Source organism: Epinephelus moara, chromosome 8, assembly GCF_006386435.1.
Source record: "Epinephelus moara isolate mb chromosome 8, YSFRI_EMoa_1.0, whole genome shotgun sequence".
NCBI lineage: Eukaryota > Metazoa > Chordata > Actinopteri > Perciformes > Serranidae > Epinephelus > Epinephelus moara.
Window position 1 is genome coordinate 21,089,522 of NC_065513.1, and position 19,228 is coordinate 21,108,749.

Below are 19,228 nucleotides of genomic sequence, written 5' to 3' on the forward strand. Positions count from 1 at the left end.
GATCAAATAAAACAAAATCATGTAAAGTAAAATGAAATAAAATGAAATTATATGGCGATATGAGTTGTGATTTTAGTGGATATGGTCATTTTTGTATTTCCTTTTTACTGAAAAAAATAAATAAAATAAAATACTGATGATGTGATTTTTGCTGGGCTTTGTACCAAACAAGAATGTTTCCTCACATGGAATATGATTTGTAGACCGGGGCATCTCTGTAGCACCACAGTGCTTCATTTATAATGAAATGCTGGGACACAATGTACCTTCATTCAAAAAATTGTAGCTCCTGCAGTTTGGAAATTGTTGGCTGTGATTGTGATTTCGATGTTATTTTGATTAACTGTGCAGCCCTATTAAAAAAAGACTTACACTTTTTTTTATCTCCTCTGTTCTCTGTTTTGTCAGGATCCTTGGACGCACTGCTACGTGTATAGTATCAGTCATTTCTTCCTTAAAATACTGTTAGTTGAGCTGTGTTGTTCATGTCAGGTAGAGAAGAAACCATCTATTAGGCAGTGTCTCTTTTATGTGTCTGCTGTGCTTGCCTGTTTTCTACTTCAATGGCAGTCAGTGACACAAAAGGGCTTTGATCTGTACGTCCATCAACCAGCAGCTCAATGAGGAATCATACGTTCCAAACCACTCTCTAGTCTCGTATACGTTCATACCTGTCGTCCTGGAAGTGTTTATCCAGGAATAAAACCCTGCTGAATAAATGAAGATCTAAAGTGGGAATCATGTTACCGTGTGTGTGTGTGTGTGTGTGTGTGTGTGTGTGTGTGTGTGTGTGTGTGTGTGTGCGTGTGCGTGTGCGTGTGTGTGTGTGTGTGTGTTTGAAGGTAGAGGCTGCTCTCTTCCCTTGTATGTTGATGGATTCTGGATATTGCAAATTAGCTTGTTAATTAGAATATCTAATAGAGGTGAGCAGCATCAGCCAACAGCCATTACAAAGACACGAAGATCACCATATGGAGATTCACAAGAACAAATCTCTCGTGTGTTCTGCTACTACCTGTTGTAATATAGGCTGGATTTATCTAAATACTGTCTGACATTTGGTTTGTTTGTTCATGTTTAACCCCCAGGAATGAAAAGAAGCAAAAATATGTACTATAATTAATTTATACACATCTGACAGGTACATAAACCAGGCTGAAAAGGATATCACATGACAATCATCACCCTGCTCAACACATTATTCTCTGAATATAAATAAAGTAAAGCGCTTTTATATAAGTTTAACACTTGGCAAAGACACAAGCAATATTATGCTCTGCAAAAAAATATTTGAACAGTCTTAAATTAGAGAGTGAAAACATTGGAGAGGCACAATATCAATACAACCTTTACAATTTTTGTACATACAGTGTAATATTTAGGCAGATTAAGGCAAAACAGGCTATCTGGAGTTAAATGAAAGCATCAGATGAAGATCAAAAAGTTCATTTTGAATATGAAGAAGCAATAAAGTTGCACATAGTCCAACTTGTACAGTATCTCCAGCCTCTACTTCCTATAATGCCAATAATTAAACAACAGATATTTTCTGAAAATGAGCTTATGTGGTCTTTGTCTGAGTGCCTCACTTATCTCCATTACAAAGGGGAAAAACAGAACATTTTCAGCAGATATATCTGGCAGCTGGTGTGAAGTCCTATACAAGCACTATATTACAGATCTACTGTATAAATATGAAATACAGCATCAGCAAAAATAAAGGAGGGACTGTAATTTACTGTCAAACTGATTTGGGTTTGGTTCCATTTAATCTCTCTTTTCTGTCTCCTCAGCAAAAACGTTTTTAGACTTATAGATCTGACACAAATCATACACAATATCTGTTCAAACTGCCACAAAAATACATCAGAGCTAGGAGCACTTGGTGTGAAGAATATAAGCTGTATGGCATGTTGTCCACTGAGTGGAGGAACAGCCCACTGAATAAGGTTTGGCATGTTGGCTATGTTCACAATTATTTTTTTAATTGCTGTTTTTAGCGTCAACAGGTTAATTTATGTTGATTCTCAAGAAAACAAAAGGCAGATTTCAGATATTATGAGATCCGAGAACTGACTTTTGTTCAGTTGATCACACCAAGTTTCAGCCTTCAAGATAACTGTCAAGACTATTGGGAGAGCATTCATAACTGACTGATGAGGACTGATCTGAATGTTACTTCCAACAAAAAGACACAATGCAATTTCTGCCTGTGTTAGACTGTGTTGGAAGTACAGTTTGATGCATTGATGAATAATGCGGCTAGTGGCTAGTTGTCAGGACCCCATCTACTCATGTTGATCTCTGATAAACATTGAAAGTAATAAGAGGAAATGATCTTTTGTTTTCTCGTGACAATCGTGATTAGCTCATTAACTTTAAATAACAAAGCTAATTTTCTTGAGATGACGAAGTAACATGTGATCTTGAGATAATGGCATTAGAAAAATAATTGCAAGCACGGTCGTGTTTGGCTTCCAAACAAAACACTGTTGCCATGATTATTCTGTGTTAACCTCGCTGTTGTTTCAAGTGCAACACTAGTGTTGTCATTGTTTCATCTCACCTTTCACAAACTACAGAAAATATAGAACTGAACAAGAGAAAACAGCCTCATGCAACAGAAAAGATGTGCTAATGTTACATATAGAGATACATGTTTGTTTTTCCCTTGGCATATTGTTCTTCTGAGATAAAGACAGCTGATTAAGGGAAAAGCAGACCATTGTGTTTTTATAATCACTACTGACTCCTACAACACAGCACAAATGCAACACTTGAAAATGGCAACGTGTGAAGCTACATATTAAAGATCTGAATACAGACCGTACAGATGAGTATTGCTATCTCAGTTCTTCTTGGAGTTACAAATTTAGCAGCATTTACCATTTTTCACAGCGTGCACATGTGCGGTGAAAGTTGACAAGTTGGACATCATCAGCAGGTAACAGTCGTGATGTCAGATAATGTTCAGGTTCGGACACAAATCATAAATTTAAACTGTGGTTTGAGTAGAACTACAAGCAGGGATGTTTTTCATGTGTTAAGGTGTTTTGCTTTCTATGGCACAGTGGCCATGTTGAGGCTGTCGGCGTGGATGTCTGGTATGGTCCTCTCTGGTCTGAGACACACCGCCAACCTCTGTGGAAAACCAGACAGTCAGAAGTTAATTCAAAGGAAAAAGTGAGTGCCCAAAAGTTCATTTTTCTTTTTCTTCCAGCCGACCTGTTTGAGAGATCCAGGGGTCCACACGAGCTTGTAGACCATGTAGATGGGGATCCATATGAAGGATGAGAAGTCAATGATGTATCCCACTGTGATGCTCCAGTCAGGATACTGATAGTCGAACAGCGTGAGGGGAGGCGCTTTCAGCAGGGAGCTCACTATAATATACTGAGAAGAGTTGGGATACAAAATATTTCCATATGTAAATGTACGTTTGTATTCTTACATTGGAAAAAATATTGGCGAATGGTAATTTATCTGTCACACCTCCATACATTGTAAAAGAAATAATAACAGGGGAAGTCATGATAGTGTGATAATTAGGGGCGGAGAAAAAATGGTACAGCACAGTATCATGATATCATGGTATCATTTTTTTTTATCAGATAAGTTATTAATATTACAGATACAAATTAAACTTTAGGTAGCCAACTAGACCAGGGGTCAGCAACATTTACTACCAGAAGAGTCAGTTTTGGTCCAAAAAAATTAATTACATCTGTCTGAAGCCGCAAAATATATTTGCACCTTACAATAAAGGTAACACACACACACCCTTTATTCATTCATTCATTCATTCATTTCCGTAACCGACAGCCATTCACACTCACATTCACACCTACGGGCAATTTAGAGTCACCAGTTAACCTGCATGTCTTTGGACTGTGGGAAAAAGCTGGAGTGCCTGGAGAAAACCCACGCTGACACGGGGAGAACATGCAAACTCCGCACAGAAGGGCGACAGTGCTAACCACTACACCACCATGCTACCCTAAAATGAATGAGCTCACCAGCATTACTAATAGGTCTGATCATTAATATGTTTTACCATTAGGTGGCTAGTCTGCTGTAAGGTATTTATGAATATTTGGTACCTTGCAATGATAGTAAACAAATCTGCCTACATACTATTATTACTAGTGTTCTTCCTCCAAGACTTTTCCTTTCTGGATTTGGAATCCACAGCTGGCTTTGCTAAGGAGACTCAAATTAAAATGCATTTCTTGATGTTGGGGAAAATTAAGAGAAGCGGCACCAGGCTGTAGAACTAGCTATGACTCACATTGTAGTTGATGAAATGTTAAAACATTCTTAATTAGGTTACACATTTTTACAATTGCATAGTGTAAGAATTACTTTAGGACTACAACAATGACAAATTAAAATAAAATGTCCAAAAATAACTGTGATTCATTTCCATGTGGCCTAATTTTTGGTCAAAGCCACAGGGAACCATTTGAGAGGGGCTCAGGAGCCACATGCTGTTCCAGAGCCACAGGTAGCCTTCCCCTGTACTAGACTAATATAATCAATTGCCTCTTTTAAGTCCATTAGATATATTTTGTTGCTACTGCAAAAAATCCCTGAAGTGAGATGAACAGACTGAAAACTTTACCTTATTAGTTAAACAGATGTTGACAAAGTTTTCCTTTGGGGACATAATTTACAGCTGAGGAAAGGTAATAAATGCCAATATATCATAATGTATTTTATCACAATACTCAGCATATCACTACATATTTGAAATTACAATAATATTGTATCATGGCATAAGTATGGTGATAATATTGTGTTGTGGATTCCCACCCCTTAGTAATAATGTAACAGGCCAACCAGAGAGATGGATGCAAATAAGAGACAAAGATATTAAAGTATATACATATAGGAGGGAAGCTGACATTTACCTCAGTGTTTTGCAATATGTATCTTGTAGAAAAAGTTTTCAAGGAAGATATTTAATATAGAGGAGGTTTCATCTACATGGTTGGGGGAGGGGTCAACTGTTAGGGCTTCAAAGGCCATTGGTCCAGTCGTCTTTTGATCTTGTTTTGTCCTCGTCCACTTCTGCTCATTGATCTTTGGATGACTTAAATGGATGACGCTTACTGGCTCTTGTTGATGGATTTGTTTTACATATTCAGTGTATCTTACCTTTTTATTTTTCTAACCTAAGTAAATGTTGGCATTGTTATGGACATTTAGCTCCAGTTGTTGTAAAGATCAGAGTTTTTCATGTCTCACCGCTAGAAATGCTGGACTGATGACAACCCAGCACACCTTCCAGAACAATCCTGGAGATTTGCCCAGCATGGCCTGAACATCACTGCTGAATCTTTTGATACCTGAAAGCAACAACATAAACATGAGACACAGCCACTTGTTTTTCATCATCGATTATCAGTGGTCATCCATTTACGTTGCAGATAAAAGAAAGTTAATAATCTCTTGTTTACCATAGAACCAGGAAACTGCAATGGCCTCAAGGAAACCCACGGCTATGATGGAACGTCCTACTCCGAACTCTTCCAGCAGCTTCACCACATAGGCACCACCCTGTCGATAACATTTTACACCAACTAGTGTGACTGAGGGTAATTATTTGAACTAACGAGGGGCTGCATTTTGTTCTCTTTGGTTAAACTAATTTAAGACGTGAAAAGCTTACATTTGTAAGGGTGCTTAGAGAGCCCAAAAAGCAGACAACTACCAAGCCCAGGACAAAGAGTTCACGTCTGTGAGAGAAATGATCTGGGTATTCATCCAGCACAGCAGTGATGATCGCCTCCAACCCACCAAACTGTAACACACAGAGAACGCTGTTAATGTTGGAAAGTTTAAAGGAATATTTCACCCACGACTCAACCCCTGTTTCCTTGAATTCCTTGTCAGGAAAACTCTGTTTTTCTCAGTGGTGAATGAAGAAGCATGCGAGCATTCTTGATGAATTAAAATAAATGGAAATGAAATAAATAAATGCACCTCTGCAAAAACAGTGTCATGCACGGATGAGTAGCACACCTGGGCAAGTGTGTGTGTGTTTGAACTGCTCGGTTGAATGCACAAGCAGAGTTCAAACACATGCGCTTGACCACGCATAAGTGTTTTAGATAGTGACATTTTAGTAAAACTGTATGTTTACAGGAAGAACTAAGCATACGACTGGATATATGAGACTTGGATTATACTGCACAATTTGTGTGAGAGCTTGTAAACAGATTTTTTTGCTGTTGTTATATACAAACCCCCTTGTACTTCAGTTTATCAAGAATTCTCTCCGTTTTTGGATTCTACGTTCAATGTGGAGAGGTGCGAGAAAAACAAAATTTTCATTGTGAATTCAAGGTAACACAGGGCGAGTAACTGATACATAAATGGTCAATCTGTGGGTGAAGTCTTCCTTTAAAATACACACTATTATATTGTAGCTTGTAGCTATTTCAATGCATTAAATCAATTTGAATGCTTTATGTCAGGTAAAAAATTACATTCCATTAAAATTAACATCAGTTCACAGTTCATACCGTGCTGTCCAGTCCCAACGTGATCATCATCACAAAGAAGATGATTGCAAAGAAAGTCGAACCCATCATGTTTGCAATGGCTTCTGGGTACGTGATGAAGAGTAAACTTGGTCCTGGAAGCGTGAATATATTGAATATGAAGAGATCAGGATCAGCATGTGATTCATAATTGGGTTTTATCTTTTATCTTTTCATGATTTCAAGTATAAAACTAATTCGCTGACCTTTATCCCTGGCTACATCCTCCACCTCCACCTTCCTCATCTCTGCCATGTAGCCCAGCACCGTGAAGATCACGAACCCTGACACAAAGCTCGTCAGACAGTTCACCAAACTGGTCACAATGGCGTCACTGTTGAGGAGGAAATGAAACCCTGCTCAATGACATGCGGCATAACAATCGCCATTCATACAATTCTTCTTTAAACATTATTTTTCATTTCTAACAGAGACGCTGTTCCAAAGAGTTGCTGTCTGATGTGTGACCTGCTCAGTATTTTGCTGACCCTTCTGACCTTTGTTTAATGGGATCCTTTATGTTTTCTCTTCAGCTCTGTGTCTGAAACATGAGGATACTCCTGGCTAGAAACCACTGACACCTCACAAGAATACTAATGAGGAATATTCTACTGAAAGATGCATGTTGTGTGTTCATGATGTAAAGAGAGATGTAAACAGTCTGTGGAGTAATCAACAAGTGACAATCAGCAGCATGCTTTTAGCAAAGGGAAATCCTCTATCTCCAGGCAGCATCTGCAGAATTATATAGAAAGGGTTTTAGATAAATAAATAAACATCTGTGTTAAAGGACTTCCTGTAAGTAATTTTTGTTTTTACATTAAGAAAAAACAATGTTTTGAGCCAGAGGGAATTGAAATATACTTTTTTGATGTTATAAAGAAGACAATGTAAAGGTAAGAATGAGTTCCCATATGCCCGTTCAATGAAAAACAAAATTCAAAGATTTTATTTTGTTTTTATTTTATTTTATTTTATTTTATTTATTTATTTTACAAAACTGGTAACTTGCAATGTAAAAACCTCCAATAAAATAATGACAAACGATTCCAAAACAAACTCCATGACCATTATTTTGTTTTATTTTATCTTATCTTATCTTATTTTATTTTATTTATTTATTTATTTATTTTTTATTTATTTATATAATCTATAATCTCTATACAATCAGGAAACCCCAGATCCCACTTGGGATTGACGCTGACATCTTTGTACTGTGTTTGGAAAATGTTGGATTGGTAAAGAATCGACAGTCTCCAGTTTCATTCATGATTTGTGTGTTTACTACTGTTCCCTCACATGCCACTCTGCTCTATTAATCACATCAGCCACACACACTATCAGTCATACTGGGAGTGTACAGTTTAATTTCTCCTCCTGTGTACAGCTTGGCATTTATACCCACCATGTAGTATTCACCACTCCTGCCTCTGATAACATTGTCTCAACCACACACCATCTTATTTAAAGCATGAGCAATAAATCCCACAGCTGCTCTTTTGGTACTGACCGCGTACTGCGCACTACAGTCGTTACACTCCATCCTTAAATTCAACAGGAGATGTGATTTCTGTGCATAGAGTGTACAAAGCTTTCAGCCTTTTATCTGGACTCTCTACCTCTACTTATCAAACTGTGGTCAAGCCACAAATGTGGGTTCACATCATGACTCGGTGTGTCGTGGGTCCACATTAAAGCTCGGCTCTTACCGATAGCAGTTATTTGTGAAAGGGTTGTAGCTGGACAGAGCCAGGAGCACCCCAAACCCAGGCCCCAGAGAGAAGAATATCTGAGCAGCAGCATCCACCCACACCTAGAGAACACACAGAGAGGGACAGAAAGAGACATTACACCATCTGAGACTACACGTTCTGGGATGCTACAGGTTTCTATGGGCATTTAAAAGTATAAAAATAGCCTACAGTATTTCTGTTTTTTTGCCAGGTGTTTCCTTTCAGGGATTTGATGTCACCCTCCAAATAAAATGAATAACTTCACATTTTCATTTTTTATTTTTGTGCTCTGATCCCGCCGTATAATTTACCAAGCAGGAGAGGTGTTGTGCCACTCATACAGAAATCTAGTTGCCGCACAGCTGTACGCAGGGAGATCTGAAGAGCAGCGTGCATTCGGCATTAAAAAGAAGAGGGCAGCGTTGGATATCGGTGAGTGAGACAGAAAGGGAGGCCTTTGTTAATGGGCAGAAAATCTAAACCAATTATGCATCTTATTATCCTGCTCTGTGGCTTATTTATGCATCTCATTTAGTCTCATCCATATTCCCTTCAAACCAAAGCACTCACACATGTTTGGCAAACAACTGCAGTGAGACGGAGAGCAAGAGGACGTTTTAATAGATCTAAATATATATATATATATATGGATAGGCAGATCCTCAATGGAGTAGTGAGTAGAAATGTATGATGGTCTATATTAAAGCAGTGGTTTCCAACCTTTTATCTTAAGAGACCCCTTTTATTTCATTGAGTAGAATGACAGCCTCTGACTAAGTGACATATTTTATGGATATTTCATATTATATTCAATGTGTAACAATGAAAACACAGAACAACTGACCTAAATAATGAATGCAATATCTGCAGGAAGTTTGTGTAAAACATTTACATGAATTTTGAGCGGATTATTTCCTGTGAATATTACACCAGAGATGAGTTTCCTGATATTTTTAGGACCTTTTGATATGATTCTCAGTCTGTATTGTTATATATGTTTTATCTTTAACAATCATACATACTTGTTTTCCTCTGCCTGACACTCGTCCATTGTTCCTTACCTCTTTGGTTGTTTTAACTGCATACTGCATTGTATTTTTTCTAATGCAGGATGAGGCTGTTTAGCAGTAAGTGAAGGTTCTGTGACTATAGCTTGAGTTCAGGTCTTCATCGTGCCTTTATCCTTTGAGATTTTGGGAGGCCAGTTTATATCCTGAATAATAATCTAAAGGTTTTCTTAACAGAAATAAATGACATGCCCACATATAGATTAACTGTATTTATTTAATAAAGTTTTCTTACACCTCTTAAAATCAGGAAGGCCTCGTGACCCCCTGCAAAGCTTTGATGACCCTCAGGGGGCTCAGGACCCCCAGATTGGGAGCCAGCGTGTTAAACTACTGCCTCTCATGCATGAAGATCCAGATGTGTTATTTTATTACATCAGTCCAGCAAGTTCAATCAGGAACTCCTTAACGTCTTAGTGGTATCATCTGGCCTTGCCCTGAGTTAAAGTCCTTTTGGGAAGTTATATGCTGTAAAATGGAGCTTATCATTACATTTTTGTTTTGCAGAAATTTGTACTTCAGGTGAAAATTCTCTCTCTCTCTTTGGAAAAACATGTCCACGTCTGTTAAAATAGATAAAAATAATGGGTCAAATTAATATATGAAAAAAAAGAAAAATTCTAAGTAACATTTATTTATTATTAAACTTAGATGCAGTGATGAATAATTTCCCACTCCCTGAAGCAAACTAAGATTGCTCCGATTATTTATATTGACATGTATTTAAGCTTATGACTCTTCTGTTTTTTCACTGCCTGAGAAATTATTCTGTAATTGCTTTGATATGGATCTTTTAAATCACAAGTATAAAATAAGATTCTCAAGGAACCAAACCTATGAGGCATGACCATGTTTTTCGTGTTAGAGATGTGGGAATTGCCTCCTTCTCTGACAAACCAGCTGGCTGACCAGCTTTGTACAACTCACACTGGTCTCCAGCAGCTTCCCCCACTGGGGTTTCAGGTAAAACACCACACCTCTCCAGGCTCCTGGCAGAGTGGCGCCTCGAATTAGCAAGATGAAAAGCACAATGTAGGGCAAGGTGGCCGTCACCCACACTACCTGGTGTGGAAGAAAGAGATGAATCAGGAGGAGAAATACAAGGATCATAGATATGTGACTAAAGTAAAGTGGATACACAATAATCTTCTGTGTTGTTATGATTTAAGTATCATTACCTTTCCTGAGGTCTTCACGCCCTTCCACAGGCTGAAGTATACAATGGTGAAAATGAGAAAAAGGCAGAGCATCAACTGCCAGCGAACACCCCCAACGTTTTTCAGCCCTGATGACTTGTGGATCTCAAGAACATTCCTCCTGTAATGATCAAACACATAAAGCATCGCAGTCTCAGCATGCAACACAACATGCTCCTCACAAAATCACCAGCCGACCATATCTGTGTAGAGCGTTACTGTAAAGCTATTTATATACAGTATGTGGTTTCTGTTACTCACACTTACATGCACTTACGTGTAAAATTCCTCTGCCGGAGACCTGGATTTATTCGTCCAGGTGACGTTGTCCATGCCAAAATAGTTGGTGCAGTCGGGAGTGTTCCACACATTGTCGCAGTTTGTCCAAGGCAAGATGGTGGAGAAAGAGGAATAGAAGTAGAAGAGGGCCCAGGCGATGATGGTGTTGTAGTAGAAGGACACATAGAGGGCAATGATACAAATGGCATATCCTATACCTGAAACAGAAGAAGGGCATTCAGAGGAGAAAGTCACCTGTGAACTATGGCTCTCTTTGAAGATAGATTTACAGAATTAAAACTGAACAACATGAAGATAGAAGATCAAAATGAGTATAATCCCATCACTGAGTCGCACAGTACCCATCTGAATATCTGCTGCTGAGCAGCACAGCGTGAGGCCTCACCTTTGAAAATGGGACAGATGTGTTTCCATATGGATATGGCTCCGGTTCTGTGGAACTGTCCCAGTGCCAGCTCCATGTAAAAAAGCGGCACACCACCAAAGATGGCCATCAAAATGTAGGGGATGAGGAAAGCACCTGCACAGAGATGCATGAGAGTGCAGATTATGTGGGGCTTTAACATGAAGGTCATGATGACTTTTAGTGCTGTCTCATGCATGAAAAACATTCATAAACTCAAGGATGAGGACTCTCAAGGGCTTGAATATAGATTTAAAAGTTTAATATGAATGAAAATATACAAGTCAGATTTCCCATTGGCCTCATTTTTACATCTGCTAATTATGCTCGTATGTAAATTGTGGTTTACATCATAATTCAGCTCAAAGGGGATTTACAAGAATCAGAATCTTTGATCAAAGCATGGACAGGAACATTACGTCAGAAAAGCATTTTTGACACAATAAATGTATTTTCACACTCAAAATTATAAAAGGAAAGGTCTACGAAATCTGTTTATTTGGTTTTAGACCATCTTTATCTTCTAATTATGATTCTTCAATCCTGTTTGTATGTTTAACTTGTCCATTAAATCTTGTCTTAATGCCTTTTTATGTCTCAAGTGCCTTGTCTTTCCTTACAACCAGATTGGCTGCTGTAATGTAGCCGATGTTAAAAAATTTTTTGAGTAAAAGCACAACCTTTTCCAAACAAAATACATGACTGAACCAATCTGAGCAACACTTTTATGTAGAATTATTCACTTTAAATTGTAATTTTTTTGTCATATAAAGCTTGAATGTGTGAAGCTCCTGTTGTTTAAAAAAAAAAAAATTGAGCACAGAAAAACAGATACAAGCTACGTCATGGGAAAATTGTAAAAACTTTTCAGTGGACTTTTTTTTTTCTTAATAACGTGAAGGCTACAGATGCGCACTTCAGCACCATGGACAGTTTCTGCCCCCAGATGCGCAGCTTCAGTCTGTTTTTTGGATAACTTTAAAGCCACTTTGAGCTCAAATTCCGAGGTTAAATCGATTTTAAGAGAACATAAAAGTGTTTGCCAAGTTGATCCTTACATTAGATTTCAAGTTACACAAATCTAAACTTGTGAAATAAGGCTGAATGACCTGGTTTAAAATGTCTAAACCACTTACCGCCACCGTTTTGATAACATACGTATGGAAATCTCCAAACATTACCCAGGTCCACCGCAAAGCCAATGACAGACAAGAGAAAATCCATTTTTTTGCTCCATTTGTCCCGGGAGTCCGTCTGAGTGATGACCGGCACCGGGACCGCGTTGTTGGAGCTGTAGCCGGGGTTCGGGGAGCCTTGGTGGGCCATGACTGCTGAGTCCTGTCGGGGCATCGGACTGTGAAAAGTCAGTCAGAGGAGCAGCTCCACAGAGAGGAGGATGTTTCTCCTGTGATGATGACAGGGAGGAGTGGGAGGAGTTGGTGGGGCTGCAGCGGACACTTGGGGATACCTGTTAGTGCAGAAAGAGAGGCGAGGCACAGAGGTGTTTTTTTACTGACATCACTTTGAGTACAGTTTGAACCAAAAAGCTCAAGCGGATCTGGAAGTCCCATGTGTTACTGCTGATCAGTAAAATGGTTGTGGGTAAGTTAGGTTAGTTTAGACTGACAAGACTGCAGCTTTGCTCAGTTTTCATCATTTTTTTTTTTACTGAATTCATGAAGTGCTTTTGGCAAAATCCCATTTGATTCAAATTTAAGAGCAGCAGCATGTCTAGTAAAGAAAAAGCTGCTTGTTATCAGGATAATCAACGTTCAGTGACAATGATGTGACAAGCAGAGTTCACCATGGGCACCTTCCTTTTGCTGAAAATATTATCTCAAATCACAGTCACACAGTCACACATGCACCAAATTACTGAATTTGACTTTCTAATATTTAACAAGAAGCTTTGAATATATAATTCCCATGAGGTTTTAGGTCCCTTTCAATGGGAAATAAGACATTTTAAGGCTATTAGAGTTCTGATACTCTACTACAGTATTGTATGAAAAACAAAGATCATTGTGGCCAAGCCTCTACATGTTCTGTTGGTTTTCACAGTGAGTATATGATAAAATATAATTTTATTCTGATAAAGCAACAGGAGGCCCAGCAAATTAAATAGGCTACTGAGGTTATGGTTATCAAGATTTATGTCTGCTGTTCATCATCCTTCAGTCACAATGATAAGAGCTCTTTAGTCACACAACCACAATACACATAGGGGAGACTGGGGTTGGTTGGCACACAGCTATCTTCTGGTCCCATGAAGGTCAGAGGAAAAAATGAAACCTTAACCGTTTGCTATCTTTACCTGTACTTATCTACACTGACAACGTCTGGGCATGCTTCTGATGAATCAGTGGATGGTGTCCTATGGGATCTCCTCCCAGAACTGGATCAGGGCATCAGTGAGGTCCTGGACAGTCTGAGGGTCAATGGCATCAATGCCTTCATCATCCAGGAACTGCCTACACACTCTGGCCACATGAAGCCAGGCATTGTCCTGCACCAGGAGGAACCCAGGGTCCACTGCAGCATGTGTGAGGTCTGACAATCGCTCTGAGGATTTCATCCCGGTACCTAACAGCAGTCAGGGTACTGCTGGCTATGACATGGAGGTCTTTGTGACCCTCCAAGGATATGCCTCCACAGACCATCACTGACCCACCGCCAAACTGGTCGTGCTGGATGATGTTACAGGCAGCATAATGTTCACCACAGCATCTCCAGACTCTTTCACTTCTGTCACTTGTGCTCAGTGTGAACCTGCTCCCATCTGTGAAGAGAACGAGGTGCCAGTGGTGGACCTGCCAATTCTGATATTCTCTTACGAATGTCAATGGAGCTGCATGCTGCTGGGCTGTGAGCACAGGTCCCACTAGAGGACATCGGGTCCTCATGCCACCAACATGGAGTCTGTTTCTGACAGTTTGGTCAGAAACATGCACACCAGTAGGTACTGGAGGTCATGTTGTAGGGCTCTGGCAGTGCTCCTCCTGTTGCTCCTTGCACAAAGGAGCAGATACTGGTCCTGCTGCTGGGTTGATGCCCGTCAACGGCCCTGTCCAGCTCTCCTCATGTAACAGCTGGTCTCTTGGTTTCTCCTCCAAGCTCTTGAGACTGTGCTGGGAGACACAGCAAACCGTCTTGTGACTGCACGTATGGATGTACCATCCTGGAGGAGCTGGACTATCTGTGTAACCTTGTCTTGCTTTTGCCTCTCCATTGCACCTGTTGTCACTTTCATTTGCACCAAAGCAGGTGAAACTGTTTCACAATCACTTGTGCTTCCTAAATGGACAGATTGAGTTTGCTTGACTTTTTGTTATGCTGTGACCATTAAGTGTGCCCTTATTTTTTTGGGCAGTATACTATGTCACAATAGCTGAAAGTCACTAATGTTTCTGGTGAGGGTGACATTTAATTTTTATAGTATTGAAAGTAAAGAAGTAAATACGTGGTTTGTGGACTCAAAGTGTTGTTAACCTCCGTTAGATAGAGATATTGGATATGTGTTAATTCTAGTTAGTAGAGAAATGAATCAGCTACATTTTGATATAAAATTTAAAAGTCTGTGATGAACTTGAAGAGTTGAGAAAACAGTTTTACCACAGGGTCCATTTATTAGCTACTCTGAAGCTGTCTAACACGATTTTGCTGCTTCTACATGCTACCAAGCAGATGTGTGGACTGGAGTCACATGACTTGGACTCGAGTAAGACTCAAGTCACAAATTTCACTACTTTAAACTTGACTTGACAAAAGCAAAAAGGACTTGCACTTGACTTGTACTTCAACACCAATGACTTGTGACTTCACTCAGATTAGCCTTTTGACTTGAAAACACTTGAGACCTTCCCCCAAGCCCAAAGATTAAAAAGTTATTTACAAAGTGAGCCATGAATCAAATAATTTCCCTTCATTGCCTGACTCAACTAACATTAACGCGATTCATCCCAAGCAAGTCAACACCTAATTCCCTCGATCCACTTTGTTTGAATCAATCCGAGAGCATCCAGTCAAGCTGCAGGGAAAGTGGCGTAGGAAGTTATGACGGGCCTCAGTGCACGCTACTATGAGGGGCCCAATAGTGTAGGCTATCGTGCACATTGACACTTGCCATCGGATTACATTAACATACATATTAGCCAGCAGTCATTATTGCATATCTGTATATCACAAAAAATACGAATGAAAATGAGAAATGATTAATTTCATTTAACAATTGAAAAGTTTATTTGTAATAAGCATTTAATTTTGTTATAGATGCTACTGACTATTTTACGAAAAAGAAAAAAAATATGACAGAGATGTGTTTGCCTTTTTTAAGATCATATATAGCAAATGGTACTGTTTGTGATTTAATGAGTTCTTCTTTGAAAACAGGCATATTTCCAAGGTGGCAGTCACTCATAAGGGCCCATTCTTGACCTGGAACTTGGGTGCAAAGACTTGAAACTTACTTGTGATTTGCAAAACAACAACTTGGTTCCACCTCTGCTGTCAAGCCTCTAAATGTTAAGTTGGAGACTTTTACTATGTCCTTCTTTATATACATCTTTCCATGTACGCTTCATAGAGTAAAATTTATATAGCACTTGTTATATCAGATGTCAGAAAGTGCTTGACAATAAAAGTCAAAAGCAAGATAAAAACTACACATGCAATATAAAACTAATAAGCAGATGGGTCAAAGCTGGAGGAAAAAAGTTAAATAGGTATAAAGATCAAGGTGCTGTTCTAAAAAGTTAAATAGGTATAAAGATCAAGGTGCTGTTCTAACCAATGAGCAGTCAGTCCATTTAAACTTCCAGAAGTTTGACGTAGAAAGCTATAAAAAGCATCATCTTGGCATCCTGATCCTATGTTAATACAGTTTGGTGAAGACAGCAGAATAGCATCACAGCAGCCTAACTGCCCTCATTAGGAAAAACCTAATAAAAAGACTTTGTAATCAAATCCACCGCTTTTAGCACTGGGCACTTTGAAAAGGCTGCTAACTGGATATTCAGAGTGCAGCGGTCACGTAGGAGAGAGTGCATCAAATGAGGTTACTTTGGGAAATGGATATGACACAGAGATAGGACAGGAGGCATCCAGAGCCATCATAAAATTGTCACGTAAGAGCCAAGTGGCAGCCAAACTGTCTCGCCTCATGTTACATGACCTGTTGTCCGGCTGCATCACCTGAAGTTGGGGAACGGTGACATGCAGACTGTTTGTTGATGGATAGATAGATAGATAGATAGATAGATAGATAGATAGATAGATGGAGTTCTGATTCCTCCAGCTTCAACATGTCTTCTCACTGCCAGAGCAAGAACAGAGAAGGGTAAACAATCAGCCTAGGGAAAAAAGCAGCGGTTGCTCAGCCGAGGTGTGGTGGCCCCTGAGGGTCAAAAACATAACAGCATAACAACAAACCATATAGCACTGGCCTTCTCTTACATACAATCCTGTCAATCTGCATTGGCACACATGGGCAGAAGAACATCAGACTGACAGGAGCCTCCATCGCATGCCCTGGTGCCTGTTAGAGCATGTCGACTCTAATCACACATGGACGTGTGCATGTTGGCCCTCTGTGCTGACAGACAAACAGACATGGACATGACACGGCATGGTTCTTTCTCAAATTTAGAATTTTTCTTTGAAGTGTTTTCTTTTGGCAACTCTATAAATTATTCTCATCTCTATTGTCTCCTGAGCTCTTCTGGAGTTTGGATCCTGTGCGAAAATATGACAGTGTGACATATGTTCCTGCAGATCACCCATTTCACTGTTTACTGCAAATAAATGCTGTTGTTTATTCAGAGCTCTGAACCAACAAACCCATACAAATAAATACTGTTGTTTTCTCATTGACAAGTAAGCAAAGGCGAGCCGGAGAGGAGCTGTGGTGTGTTGTTTACTCAGGCAGAAGTCCTGGTGTGGCATTTAATAAGACATGCTATTACCTCACATTATCTAAAGCCACTGTAAGGTGTGAGTCATCCCATGGATGGAATCCTGGGTTGAAGAGGAGGGCTGGTTAGAAAAATAGAGAAAAAAGGGGCCAAAGCCTCGTCATCACAATGAGGCAGGAAGATGGCTCCTTCTATTCAGCTAAGGAAACAAAAACTGCTCCTTTTATATTTTAAATTAGTATTTTACACCCTCTAATAACACCTGGATGTCTGAATAGTGTTATTATTGCTTAGTCATGTAAAGTTGTAAGATTACAGGTCTTTGCAAGTGATTACAGAGCTTAAGCTTTAGGACTACAGGACAATGAATCACATCTTGTTCATCCACAGAGTGAACACATGGATTTTGTTGGCTCTGAAACTATGAGGGGAGCATTAGGGGGGTCCGGCCCCACTCCTCATAGTCTGTCAGCCTGTGTTATCCCTCCATCCTTTCACCACCTGATCTACCTGACAGCTCAGTCCTGCAGGCAGAGGTGGACTCATGGCCCAGAGAAACTCCACACTCCAGTGCACTGAAGCCAACCAACCCCTGCTGCACATAATCTGTCTCAGACGGAGGTTTTCCTGAACATGTTCTCACTCATATATAACACACACTTACATGTAGTGATTGTTGTTAGATGGGGAGACTGATTCTTCTTTAGAGTCAATCTGAAAAATGAGTGTCTATGTGGAATTTTTTGTTCTTTTTGGGTCTTGGGCATCAAAAATGACACAGTCGCCATCTTCTGGACAATATGTGACATCGCTTTTGTGCAACCATTACAGGGGAATAAGGAGAGCTGAACATGCTGCAGAATTTCTTGCCAAATTTACAATATTTTCTTAAAAAAAAGTGTTGAAGTAAAGTTACTAAATGTCCATCAGCATTAATATCTGTTATATTTTAATATAGTGAAGCATAATGATTGTATAATAAACATATTTAAAGTGTTTTGTTTATCATCAGTAATAAAATTAAACCAGAAATTTGACCTGATACATCCCAAGTTTTGAACTCTTGGCACTTTTCCTGAGTGTGGAACAGGTGGAACAGGTGGATCATATTTGCTTTGAAATGCAGTGTATACAATTTCTGGTACATCATAGATGCTGAATCACATTTTTTAGGGATGGTACACGCTGAGATCAATAACTGCTGAATGATTTAACTAGATAAATCACTTTTTTTTTCCTGATCAATGTGATGGGTGTGATTTGCAGATACAGTTTCTGGTTCATTTTAAAATTTGGTGTCCCAGTCTTTCCATAGTAAGACCACAAGATGGCGTAAAGACATAATGTTTTCAGTTTAATTTGCAACAAGCACATGCCTCCCTCTTCCATGTATTATATGTACCCGTTCGTTTTCAGTTCATTTTTTATTTAATTGCACTGAATGTCTTTATAAAATATCGGTGCAGAGACAACATCACAACAGGGAGTTAACCCCATGATGTCTCCTTGAATCAGTGAAGTTTAATTTAAAAAATGTGGAGCACTATTCCTAAAGTAAGCAACTATATCTGATGGAAATTATTATTTTAATGCTGGAAATCCATCTTTGCTTTCTTTAATTTTTAGCCTGCTCTCTAGGCTACTTGGACCACCAATGGCAGCCCTGTATGTGTCTTTAAGAGGCGTGTGTAAGAGGAGGTGGAGTTGGGATCGCAGTGTACAAGCAACACTCAGCTGATGGGAGGAGTGCTGCTTGCAGACAGGAGACAGGATCCATGGCAACAATCATGGCAGGTGGGAGCAACAACAACAAAAAAAATTTGTATAAATATTTTTGAATTCTGTTTTCATTGTTTTGAGAATATACACTAAGTTGAGTTGTGGCAGATAGTGAACATGTCCTGTGTGGGACTGTGTGTGCTGTGTTTTAGAGGCAGAGACTCGTCAGAGGCTGCTGCGCACCGTCAAGAAGGAGGTGGGTGTTTTCAGCTCAGCAGTTATCGAGTCGGAAAAACAAACACGTTGGGTTTGTATGAAACTGTTCACCCTGTGCACAGATGAGTGATACCTCAGGA

The 19,228-nt window shown here is 39.4% G+C and overlaps 2 protein-coding genes across 5 annotated transcripts in view; one reads left to right on the plus strand and one right to left on the minus strand.

Annotated features, from left to right (window-relative positions):
- Window positions 1–1,127: 1,127 nt before the first annotated feature.
- Window positions 1,128–12,596, minus strand: slc6a4b (solute carrier family 6 member 4b). The gene is made up of 13 exons (XM_050051073.1): window positions 12,381–12,596; window positions 11,227–11,361; window positions 10,819–11,038; window positions 10,524–10,662; window positions 10,273–10,407; window positions 8,255–8,358; window positions 6,752–6,879; window positions 6,528–6,640; window positions 5,672–5,803; window positions 5,460–5,559; window positions 5,248–5,348; window positions 3,226–3,393; window positions 1,128–3,141 (listed from the first exon to the last, which is right to left on the minus strand). Exons 1-13 carry the CDS (start codon window positions 12,592–12,594, stop codon window positions 3,061–3,063), a joined length of 1,770 nt encoding a protein of 589 aa, XP_049907030.1. The 5' UTR covers window positions 12,595–12,596; the 3' UTR covers window positions 1,128–3,060.
- Window positions 12,597–18,876: 6,280 nt separating this feature from the next.
- The window catches only part of sgsm1a (small G protein signaling modulator 1a), a 36,656-nt gene continuing 36,304 nt past the window's right edge, over window positions 18,877–19,228 (plus strand). For all 4 annotated transcript variants that reach the window (XM_050051743.1, XM_050051744.1, XM_050051745.1 and 1 more), the window contains exons 1-2: window positions 18,877–18,947; window positions 19,085–19,128. In XM_050051743.1, the coding sequence (XP_049907700.1) occupies window positions 18,929–18,947; window positions 19,085–19,128 (63 nt within the window). In that variant the 5' untranslated portion in view covers window positions 18,877–18,928. The remainder of the gene's footprint in view (window positions 18,948–19,084; window positions 19,129–19,228) is intronic.

Bases quoted from the DNA above. Each gene is read 5' to 3' on its own strand.
- slc6a4b (XM_050051073.1), bottom strand. From the start codon at position 12,594: ATGCCCCGACAGGACTCAGCAGTCATGGCCCACCAAGGCTCCCCGAAC. The intron at 6,880-8,254 runs GTAAGAGCCGAG...CCTCCTCAACAG, and splicing joins TTCACAAATAACTGCTATCG to TGACGCCATTGTGACCAGTT. The intron at 6,641-6,751 runs GTCAGCGAATTA...TCACGCTTCCAG, and splicing joins GGATGTAGCCAGGGATAAAG to GACCAAGTTTACTCTTCATC.